Source organism: Mobula hypostoma, chromosome 21 (assembly GCF_963921235.1).
Source record: "Mobula hypostoma chromosome 21, sMobHyp1.1, whole genome shotgun sequence".
Taxonomy (NCBI): domain Eukaryota; kingdom Metazoa; phylum Chordata; class Chondrichthyes; order Myliobatiformes; family Myliobatidae; genus Mobula; species Mobula hypostoma.
This window is the reverse complement of record NC_086117.1, coordinates 18912930-18925204: the sequence shown is the minus strand read 5'-3', so window position 1 is coordinate 18925204 and position 12275 is coordinate 18912930. Positions and strand designations below refer to the sequence as shown.

The following is a 12275-nucleotide window of genomic DNA, read 5'->3' as shown; positions in this document are numbered from 1 at the left end:
TTTCAGGCCGAGACCCTTCGTCAGGACTAACTGAATGAAGCTCTTACTAGCTCTTCTTTCAGTTGACGAAGGGTCTCGGCCTGAAACGTCGACTGCACCTTTTCCTAGAGAAGCTGCCTGGCCTGCTGCGTTCACCAGCAACTTTTGTGTGTGTTGCAGATAATCTTTGGCTGTCTCTCTCTCTCCTCATGTTTTCTCTTTCTATCTCCTCTCTCTCTCCCCCTCTCAGACAATATTTTTTGTCGCTCCACCTCCAGGCGACTGGAGGAATTTTACATCCGCTGTAACGCCATGAATGAATGAATGCGTTACATGACTCCGCCCCTCCAGCTCAGCGGAGGCCATTGTCAGTCTTGGTTTCAGGTTGGATGGGAACACGGCGGGCGTTTGGACCCCGGGCAGCGAGCTGGGAGGGAGGCGCGCACAGTCCAAGGCGCCTCGCTCATTAAGCTCAGGGAGCGGTGGGACCATAGCAAGAAGCATGCGGGGCGGCTGTGCGTGTTTTTAATTCTTAGTGCCGGATGCAGAGGCAAGGAGGAGGGAGAAGGGAAGGAGGGGACAGAACACCCAGGTGAAGTCGCCGTTTATTAGTTACAGAAAGCTGCGGGGAAATTGCAAAAGTAGTCAGAGTCATTGGGATTTGCAACGATAGTCGTGTTTCCTTGATCTGTGCTCGGGAAAAGGCTTGGATTCGATTTTATTGAAGGATCCTCGCCAACAACAAAATAAATATTCGAGACTTTGATGCTGCATTGTATCGTACTGGGACAGACTGCATGCAAGACCGCAGAGCGAGCGGCAGCGAAGACCCGTGTCACTTTCACTGGGCAGTTTCAGGACTCAGTCACCTGGCCGAGATGAACTCCGGGGATGCCAAAGATTACCTGCACAAGCGGGAGATACCTGTGCTGTTCGAGGTAAGATCACGGCTGGGAGCCCAGGAGCGAGGGCGCCGAGGCCGGAGTCTTCGTTCACTTTAAGGTGGAGAAGTCTTCAATTGTAATGGTACAATTGAGAACAATTTTTTTTAAAAATGAATGCATAATTTTGAGACTTTTTTTACATGACGGGTCAGCGTGCTTTGGAGAGATTGTTCTCCCGAATGTAGTAAAACCAGTATCAGCAAGCGACTGTCGGGCTTCTATAGTTTGTGCGCCAGGGGATGTTGCTGCTCAGCTTGGCTTTTTATTTTAACTCTTTATAGTATCGCGTTGCCTTTGCATGCTCTCCTCTCATCGCTATAATTCTGGGACTGTTCTTAATTACTGTAAACTGCTGACTTGAACGGCCGCACAGTGCTGAACCTTCCCCCAATTATTTTTGGAACTCGTCCAGTACAGGAGAAATTGGATCTTTTCTAAGTGTAATACTCTAGTTTGGGATTTGTTCAGTTAAAATATATCCTGACATGTTTAACCAATCTACACAAACATCTTGTATACTGCTGCGGTTTCGAATTGAATCCCACTGTTTCAACAATCACAGTATGACACAACGTGAGGCCATTTGAGCCATCTATCCTATACTAGCTCTTGGCTTTCCAATTCATCCCACAAACCCCGTACCGCCTCAGGGATATATTATCCTTCTTTAAGGGGTTAATCTCAGCTCAGAATGAATATTTCAGACCACAGTGACCCACTGAATGGAAGAACCCCGCAATTCCCTTGAATGGAAGAAAGTATGCCTCTCTTCCCCCACCTCCTCCACACTCCCCATCTACCAGATCGCTCTCCCCTTCTGCCCCCACCCACCACTCATGATTGTGAACATCTCTGTAAAATTTCCCGCTGACCAAGTAGAGAAATCTTAGGCTCCCCGTTCCCCCCCCCCCCGACTCACATGAACTCTGACTCGCCAACCTTTCTGATATAAACCTATTTGCAAAATTGAGAATGCGTTTATCGGGGGGCGGAATCCCAATAGATAACACTGGTGCTCCCTCGTCTTACACATCTAATAAGTGGGGAGGCTAGAAGTTTACCGTGTAAGTAAATACCTTATGCTTCTTTAATGCTTCTTTAAATGCAGAGTGTCGTTGCGTCTCCTTCTCCCAAAACCATTCAGACGCTGCAGTGGCTAGAGATCCCGTAGTTGATGATCGATGGTTACTAGCTGGACACCCTGTGGCGTATGAAGTCCTAGCGATTGTTCTGGGTCCCTGTATGAAGCTTTTTAAAGCATCAGCTCAAAAACAATGAGGGGTAAAACGTGAATAACTTTTAAGATTTCTGAGACTGGCACGGTGAACACGGTGATTCTTAGTGACATTGCCTTTAATGCAATCGTAGCTGGTGTTTGTGAGGATGCAGCAGATAACCAATGGAGAAATACATTTCAGAATATCCTGTCCCTTTTGTCAGGGAGCTCAGACTGTGTACTGCAGAAAAGGAACAAGTTCCTGCCCAGTGCAAGTCCCGGAATTCCCAGTAATTATTATGTGTCTGATGGCAGTGAGCGCATGTAAGTTCCTGTAGATCCATAGCCACATTGGGAAGCGGGTATATTACAAAGTAGCCAGAAAGTACCATGTTTCATTCTCAAATTTGCTTGCAAGAAATTTCCTTCTTTCCGAGTTGTTGAATTAGACGTTGTGATTTCAAGTTCAAAGTACATGTATGTCACCGTATGCAACCCTGAGATTCATATTCACTGTAGAACAAAGAATTACAATAGAATTAATGAAAAAAAATTACATGCAAAAACTGACAAATACCCAACGTAAACTCTGCAAATACAAAAAAAATTAAAAATACCGAGAACATGAGTTGTAGAGTCCTTGAAAGTGAGCCCATAGGGCGTGGAATCAGATCAGAAGTGAGATGGGCAATATTGTCCGTGATGTTTGAAGGGCAATAACTGTTGGTAAACCTGGTGGTGAGGACTAAGGCTCCTGTACCCGCTTCCTGGTGGCAGCCGTGAGAAGAGACCAAGGTCTGGATGGCGGGAGTGCTTGATGAAGGACGCTGCTTTCTTGTGCCAGTGCTCCTTGTAGATGTGCTCAGTGGTGCCGAGGGCTTTTTCTGTGAAAATGAACAGAAGCCTTGTAGTAATTAGGAACCGAATTGTAAAGTTATAGTTTCCTGTTGCCGTAATGCAGTAAGTAGTTGCATAAAACTTAAATCACTGAACGAAAACTTGGAGATAAAGGGCCAATATCTTTTGAGGAACTGCAGCAAATTTCACTGGTTTCATATAAGCGGACTCTACAAAGCAATATGGGAGATAGAGAGAGAGACAGTGTGTGTGTGTGTGTGTGTGTGTGTGTGTGCGTGTGTGAGAGAGTGAGAGTGATAGTGAGAGAGAGAGAGAGAGCGAGAGAATGCCCGAGTCGGAGAGCTTGTGTGTGAAAGTGAGAGAGCGTGTGTGAGACGGAGAAAAGATGCTGCCTGGCCTGCTGCGTTCACCAGCAACTTTGATGTGTGTTGCTTCAATGTGGGTTTTGTGTGTGAGATAGAGAAGATGTGCTTATCTATGAATGAGAGGTGTGAGACAGCTTTAGATAGAGTGGAAATGTGTGCATACAAGAGATGTGTGCCTGAGAGTCCGAGTTCGTATGTAAGTGTGTGTTGTGTGAGTGAGTGTTTGAAGGGTATGCTAGAGAGGGAGAGTGTGTCAAGTCCACTTGGGAAGCCGGAGGCCCAATGTCTATGAATCGATCTGAGGCCGGAGTTGGAAGGCTGTTACTCTTTGTGAACGGGTGGGGGTGGATGGGAGTGAGGAAGGGGACTTGTTTCGCTGCTGTGGCTCTGCTGAACATCCTATGTTGGTATCAGAATGTGTGGCAAGACTCATCCTTGGCAAATAAACGAAGGTGAATATGTCTGTGAGGGGAGGGGGGATATAAAACACTTGTAACAGAGGGTGTGAATGTGAGGGAGAGGGGCGGTGAGCAGGGGTGTATGAAGGTGAGAGCTGGTGGCTGGAGAGCAAGAAAGTTTACGTGTGTGTCTGTGTAAAGGGCCTGGTATATGTGTGTGAGAGATGTGCAGTGCCGGTGTGTATGGGTGAATGCCTGCGTCCATGAGTGTGTGCATGTGATACTTCTTCCGTGACAGAGGGATTGTAGATGTATGTGTGTAGTTGGGGAGGGAGAGAGGAGGAGAGGGAGGAAGGTTTGTCGGGTGAGAGCTCCGTGATGAAATTGTCCATCCAGTAAAGTAGTTCACCCAGTATCTGAGAGGCTGACTGGAGGAACATCGATTACTCTGTGGAGGTAGGATGCTGCGGTTTTGTTGGCGTATTGACGATAAGGCTACTCCAAGATATGGCAGTGGCTGGAGCAAAGCTCGGGAGGCCCACCAGAGTGTTGGCTGAAGAACAGAAAAGGGCAGCTTTTGGCTGCGGCTGAGGGGGAAGGGCAGAAACTGGGGGTCCGACTAACCCAGAGGGAAGCTGCAGGGGGTGGCAGGGAACCGTCCGGCCCGTTGCTCCACCAGCAGGAGATGGATCAGGGCTCAGGGAGAGAAACACCAGTGAGCGGTGCTCCCCGGCAGCTGACCCAGGGGCGCAGCAGACAGCAATGCCAAGCAGGAAACATCTAGTTGGCCACGACAAGAGTGGCTAACCAGGTCAGAATTCAATAAGTCCATTGAATTCTATCTGCAGAATTCTTTCAGCAGAGATAATATTCTTTTAAAAAATGTACAAAGAGGAACTTATTTAAAAAAAGGGAAATTTAAAAAAAAACGAGGTGGAAACATCAGTTAACAGATTCAGGAAGTGCTGATAAAGTGTGTATGATGTTGAAAGAAATGTGCTGTATATAATAACATGAATGATTGCAGCAGATTTTTTTTGGGGTGAATGTACATGCTTTTTAATTTTCTCTCTAATGGACAGTCTAATGTGTCATGAATGTTTCCGTATGCAGCGGTTCATTATGAATCATGTTGCCCTTCCTGTGGCTTGATGATTCGCAGTGCAAGCCTGAAGGAAATCTACTTATTCTCTGGGGCAAACGCAAATAAAACAAGATCCTTCGAGCTCCTTCCAGCACTGAGCTCTGCCGAGCTGTGGATTTCGAAAGTGAATTTGCCCGCTCCTTTGGCATCCGTTCAGGATGAAATATTTAAATTTAGGTAGCGCCTTCCGAGTGTTCCCTGCTTGCCTGAGGTGAGTGTGCAGTGGCTGGTGTCAGGCGAGCAGCTGTCGCAGTCATCTGTGCAAGGCACTGCTCCAAAAGCGCAATGATCTCTGAGAGTGGGACATCAGCCGGGACTCTGGGGGACCCTGCCTCCACTCATCCGTTTAAAGGCGGATGATGCTCGGAGTTACCGGTGTGCAGTAAGGGCAGTAACGTTGGTTACAACAAACAGTAGCCTTTAATTGTAGCTGTACGGCATGCTGGAGAGCGCTTTGCCTCAACTCAAATGAAAAGGGCTTGTTGAAGAGCAATCACTATTTCAATCAGAGGCCTTATTTAAGAGCTTCATCCTTGATGCAGGCTTTTTGTATAATACTCCGACAAGGTACTCTCATGTTAGGAACCTTTTACAAAAAAAATGTCTGCTCTATATATATGGTCGTATGAGCAGCCAGCGCATATCACAAGTCCTGGTCATGCAACCACTGACAGACACCAGGCAGACAATCTCTGAAGACTACCTGTATTGATAATGGCTGGGGTCACCCGTCTTGTAAAGACACTGCCCAGAAGAAAGCAGAGGCAAACCAGCTTTGTAGAAAAAAATTGCTAAGAACAATCGTGGTCTTGGATAGACCATGATCGCCCACGTCATTCAACATGGCACACAATGAATGAATGATTCTGTATATAAAACAGAATACTGAGAAATCGGAGAAATTATATTTTGAAGCTTCTGTCTCAAGCAGCTTTTACTGATTAAGCATGCTAAGTACAGTACTGTGGAAGGATGGAAACTTGTGCAGTTACTTCGGGTACCCCACGACTCCAGTGACAACAGCTCAATCCTAACCCTGGTGCTGTCTGTGTGAATTTTACATACAGCGGCTGCCTGAAATCTCCCCAGATGCTCTAGATTCCGCACGCATTCCAAATGACCACCAGCATGTCACTTACCCGCAGACCAAGGACAGAATCTGGAAGAATGTGAGGAGAGCAGGTTTTTCGTTAAATCCTAATGTGTTGCTTTATTTTCCTGTAAGTGCCCGCATGAAAATGAATGTCAAGGTATCATATATACTTGAAGAAAGCCCTTAACTCCGAGTGGAGTCATCGGGACGCCGTCATGACGGCGATTTTTTGGCAAGCTTTCTTATTTTTACGAGGTCGAGTTGCTAGCTCGACGCTCAACCCAGCACGGATGGAAAGGGTGCAAGGGAGCCGGCTGGATTCGAACTCAGGAGCCTTCACTCCAAAGTCTGGCGCTGACGCCACTATGCCACCAGCCGGCATTATCATATTATACATACTTTAATAATAAGTTTACTTTGACTATGAATTCATGTTAGATTGATGTAGACTTATTTATTTATTGAGCTATAACATAGAATAGGTCCTTCTGGCCCTTCAAACTGCACCATCCAGCAACCCCCCAATTTAACCCTAGCCTGATCATGCGACAATTTACAAAAACCACAAGACATGGGAGCAGAATTAGGCCATTCAGCCCTTCAAGTCTGCTCTGCCATTCCATCATGACTGATCCTGGATCCCACTCAAAACCCATTTACCTGCCTTCTCGCATATCCTTTAATGCCCTAATCAATCAGGGAACGATCAACTTCTGTCTTAAATATACGCCTGGGCTTGGCCTCCACCGCAGTCTGTGGCAGAGCATTCCACAGATTCACCACTCTCTGGCCAAAAAAAAAAAATTCCTCCTTACCTCTGTTCTAAAGGGTTTTGAGGCTGTGGCCTCTAGTTCTGAATATCCCCACCATTAGATGATTTGCCTCTCCACATCTATCCTATCCAGTCCTTTCAAATTCGGTAGGTTTCAATGAGAAACCCCTGTATTTTTTTTAAATCCCATGAGTACAGGCCCAAAGCTGCCAAATGCTCCTCATATGTTAACCCCTTCATTCTTGGAATCATCCTTGTGAACCTCCTCTGGACTATCTCCAATGACAACACATCCTTTCAGAGATAAGGGGCCCAAAACTGTTGACAATACTCTATAAGTGCAGCCTGGCTAGTGTATCATAAAAGCTCAGCATTATCTCCTTGTTTAAATATTTATTCCCCTTGAAATAAATGTTAACATTGCATTTGCCTTCTTTACCACAGACTCAATCTGTAAATTAACCTTCTGGGAATCTTGCACGAGGACTCCCAAGTCCCTCTCCACCTCTGATGTTTGACCAATTAACTTACCATCCAGAATATCTTTGGACTGAGAGGAAACCAAAACACCCGGAGGAAACCCACACGGTCACAGGGAGAATGTACAAACTCCTTACAGGCAGTGACAGGAATCGAACCCCGGTCGCCTGCACTGTAAAGTGTTATGCTAACCACTGCGCTACTGTGCCCCCATGCATTATGAATGGTGTGAACTAAGTTAAATTTCCCTGTTGCATGACTGTCTGACTCCCTGACAAAGGTCCCACTAGCCTGATTAATGATGCTGGCTGGTTGAGGGTAAGTATTAATCATGATCAATTCCCCTGCTCCCTTTGGATAACCTACCCTGAGATCTTCTTCGAGGAACATCACCTTGTCATGGTGGAGAGGCTTGAGTTCCTGAGATCCCAAGACCAATGCTGTCTGGAGCTTTGCTCCTGACAGGGTCGCCCATGTGGGTAAGGTCAGAGGGTAGGTTCCAGACAAGGAGTGATCCAACTAAGACCTCATCAGTGGATTTGGTGGAAGATGATGACCCATCTTAACGGCAGTGAAGGGGGAGGAAGGCAGCAGCACTGGAGGGTCCCCAGTGGTCTTGCACTCCATGTCACTGGACCCTGACCCCTGTGGCGGCTGCCTGTACATCAGCCTCCTCAGGCGTTCTCCATTAAAATAACGACCCCTCAGGGGAACATGATACTCAACTTGAATGCTCAGACTGCTCTCCAGAGATAATTCACAAACACCCAAGAGAGCCAGCAGGTGATTGTGCCTTTCAAAAAGCAGCTTGTTTGACGATATCAGCAGACCTGTGGTATTGTGTGATTGTTGAGTTGAGCCCACAGTGAGACCACTGCTCTCCGAGCTCTGGCTGGCCACAGGCAAATCTCATGTACATTGACCTACGGTACTGTGCATGTGTCTTGGGTGCATACTGTGTATATCACTGGAGTGCTTAACACTTTTGCACAGTACTGTATTTGTCAACATGGAGCGGAGAGTAAGTTTGTAAAACTGGCGGGAGCAAAGGACCTTCAGAATGGTGATGGTGGAGCACCACGGGAGGGGTATGCGACGGATGGCAGAGAAGGAGTGCCAGGGAAAAGGGGGTGGCACGGTGCAGACACACCCAGCCCTGAGACACCAGGGAGGTCATTTGATTCCAAACAATTGGTTTGTTGATCATTACAGAATGTCTCTGGTGCTTCCCGCTCCCTCCCCCTTACTTCCCCTTTTCCCAACCATGGTTCCCCCTCTCCCTGCCCCCTTCCCACTCTCAGTCCACAATACAGACCCATATCAGAATCAGGTTTATCATCACTCACATATGTCGTGAATTTTTTTTGCTGGCAGCAGTACAGTGCAATACATAAAATTACTACAAGACAGTGCAAAATCTTCGGCAACCTAGCTATATATATATGTGCTTTTGCACAGCAATGTAGTTATGGAAATGGTGGTCATAGTTAATGACTACTAGTCAGATGTGCAAAGCAACACACCTTAATGGACAGGGTTATTACTGCTCAGTTAAAACTATGAAGAGTTTTTATGATTTCGCATTACCAGTACAGCTTGCCAGGGAAACAATGGTGGTTTTACAAAGCTGGTTCTAATAAACTTGGGGGGTTAAATCCTGTTGCACAGTGCCAGATGACTACTAATGATCATTGGAATCCAGAAAAGTATATAACAGAGGCTTTTCAGCCAATCATACAATTAAAAACCTATTCAGACTAATTTCCATTTTCCACTTGGCTGCTACCAGAGCAGGAGAGTCTAAGTTAAAAGGGGAAATTGGATAGGCTGGTGATTATTTTTCCCCTGGAGCACAGGAGGCCGAGGGGTGACCTTACAGAGGAGTATAAAATTGAGGGGCAAAGATAATGTCTTTTCTTTCCCGGGGGAAGAGGGCATATATTTAAGGTGAGAGGAGAAAGATTTAAAAAGGACTTGAGGGACAAATCTTTTCCACACAGATGGTTGTGATTATATGGAACAAGCTGCCAGAAGCACTAGAAGGGGTGGGTGGAATTCAATTTTTCATTATGTTCCATGTCATATGACCTGGGTGATCATGGTCTATCATGACCATGATTGTTCGTGGCAATTTTTTTTTTTGCAAAAGTGGTTTTCCATTGCCTTCATCTGGGCAGTGTCTTTACAAGATTGGGGACACCCTCCATTATCAATACTCTTTAGAGATTGTCTGCCTGGTGTCAGTGGTCACATAACCAGGACCTGTGATATGCACCAATTGCTCATACGGCCATCCACCGCCAGCTCCTATGGCTTCATGTGACCCTGATTGGAGTGGGTCAGGGGTAAGCAGGTGCTACACCTTGCCCAAGGGTGACCTGCAGGCTAGCGGAGGGAAGGATCTCCACCTTACAGCATCTAAGAGACACTCCGACAGATACGTAGATGGGAAATGTTTCGGGAGATAAGGGCCAAACACAGGCAAATGCGATGATGTCAGGTCGACAACTTGATCATCATGGACAAGTTGGCTAAGGAGCCTGTTTCCCATGTTTCATGATGCTGCAGGTCCTTGCAGGTCACATCTCTTCAGGTCCTAACCCAAGTATTTTTCAAATGAGGGTTTCTGATTCTACTGTCATTGAGGTAGGGTTTCTGGAGCCCCACCACCTGGGTGACAGTTTATCCTCATCTTTCTGCTAAACCTTCTACCCACTCATATCTCTGTCACTTTGGTTGTCGTCTCCTCTTTTAAGGGAGTTGGGATATTCCTATTTACTGTATCTCAGTCTTTCGAAATTTTATGCATCAGAGCTAAATCTTACCCTGCCTTTTTCTTACTAAAGCAAACAACACCAGCCCATCTAATGTAAAGATGAAAGATTAACTTTGTCACATGTACATCGAAACATACAGTACAATGCATTGTTGGCGTCAATGATCAACAGGGACCAAGGATGTGGTGGGGACAGATTATAAGTGTCGCCATGTTTCCAGCACCAATATAACATGCTGACAACTTACTAACTCGTAAACTTTTGGAATGTGGGAGGAAACCAGAGCACCTGGAGGAAGCCGAGATGGTCACAGGGAGAACATACAAGCTCCTTACAAACCGCAGCGGGAGTTGAACCTCGATCGCTGGCACTGTAGGGCATAACGCTAGCCGCTACTTACTGGGCTGCCCTCTTTCATCAACAGCTCAACTATTTCAGTTCTGTCAATATTCTCGTAAGTCTCCTCTGCATACTTTTTTCGCAATCTGTAATGAAATGAATGGCTAGGACCATTTACAGGTATATCTAGTGTTTGTACAATTCTAGCATAATTTTTTCTGCTCTTAAACTCTTTACCTTGGTTATTATGAAGAAATACAATTACAAAGAAAACGCAGCAGTGCCTTTACTTCCTTAGGAGTTTGTGAAGATTCGGCATGACATCTAAAACTTTGATAACGTCTGTAGATGTGTGGTGGAGAGAATATTGACTGGCTGCATCACAGCCTGGTATGGAAACACCAATGCCTTGAACAGAAAATACTAGAAAAGTTAATGGATAGGGCCCAGTCCATCACAGGTAAAGCCCTCCCCACCATTGAGTACATCTACGCAAAGTGTTGGTGCAGGAAAGCAGCATCCATCATCAGGGACCCCCACCACCCAGAACATGCTCCCTTCTCGCTGCTGCCATCAGGAAGAAGGTACAGGAGACTCTGGACTCACACCACCAGAGGTTATTACCCCTCAACCATCAGGCTCTTGAACCAACTCAACTTCACTCAACTTCACTTGCCTCATCATTAAAATGTTCCCACAACCCATGGACTCAGTTTCAAGGACTCTTCATCTCACTTCCTCAATATTTATTCCCTATTTATTGTTAGTATTCTTTCTTTTTGTATTTGCACAGCCTGTTGTCTTTTGCACGCTGGTTGAACGCCCAGGTTGGTGAGGACTTCCATTGATTCTATTATGGCTGTTGTTCTATTATGGATTTATTGAGTATGCCCACAAGGAAATGAACCTCAGGGATGTATATGATGACATACATGTATTTTGATAATAAATTTACTTTGAATGAAGGAAAGCATTCTGTTTGCCTGCTGAACTACGAAATCCTGATGTCCTTCCACTTAGTGTTTTCCCTATACCTCCCTAAGTGCATGGGCTCACTCTGATGGTACAAGCCATGATCCTGAATGAGGTTCTTCAAGCACTTCGAATGCACAGACTCCCAATGACAAAGCTGGCTGGTGGACCATGGGGCCGTGAGGGGTTGGACATTCAATGTCAGGAGTTTCTGTGCCTTATGCAGATCGAACAAACTGAGGTGGAAGATCAACTTTCACCCAAAGTTCAGCAGGGTAGGAGTTCATCAACCTTTGCTTGCTGCAAACTGCCTTCCTGACTGCTGGACCTCACTGTTGATCTCAGCTGCCCAGTCCGCCAGAGCTGAGTTTGCATGTTAGCACAGGCATGTCCCTATCACACCGGGGGTAGTGAAGGGCATGACAAGGCACAGAAGGAGTCATAGTCATCCACTGCAACCAAGAGAGACCCCATTGTGACAACTATTCATACCACTGAACCTGGAGCTCCAACCTTCCGGGTCAAGAGAGTGAAACTGCCTAGTGCAATGGCTTTTCCACTTTAAAAGCTCTCCCAGACAGGTTTTATTTGTCATCATTGGGTACGATGGACAATCAATCTATCATGTATGTATGCTCTAAACATATTTGAAACTCATGGAGATAAACAAGTGTATGTAAGCTTGAAGCACCGTGGTCTGTACAATAGGGGACATTCCTAATGGGCCATCCTGTGGTGTTGGTCTAGATGTTTTCTCTTTCCTTCTGTCATCGTGGCTTTAATTTCTCTCCCCTCCTCCCCCCCCCCCCCGCACTCCCAACTCTTGCCCAACCCCGTAGCAAACTAAATGCCCCCACACTTCTGTTACCGTCCCATTCTGGTCCGTCATGGACAATTCTCCAGCTTCCCTCACATCTAGCATAGGTGTCCTCAGTGGA

At 46.1% G+C, this 12275-nt stretch overlaps 1 protein-coding gene across 1 annotated transcript in view; it reads left to right on the top strand.

Moving 5' to 3' along the window:
- The first annotated feature begins 378 nt into the window (after window positions 1-378).
- LOC134359836 (adenylate kinase isoenzyme 1-like) overlaps window positions 379-12275 on the top strand; it is a 170068-nt gene continuing 158171 nt past the window's right edge. The window contains exon 1 of the mRNA XM_063073559.1: window positions 379-917. Coding sequence (XP_062929629.1) covers window positions 777-917 — 141 coding nt within the window. The 5' untranslated portion in view covers window positions 379-776. The remainder of the gene's footprint in view (window positions 918-12275) is intronic.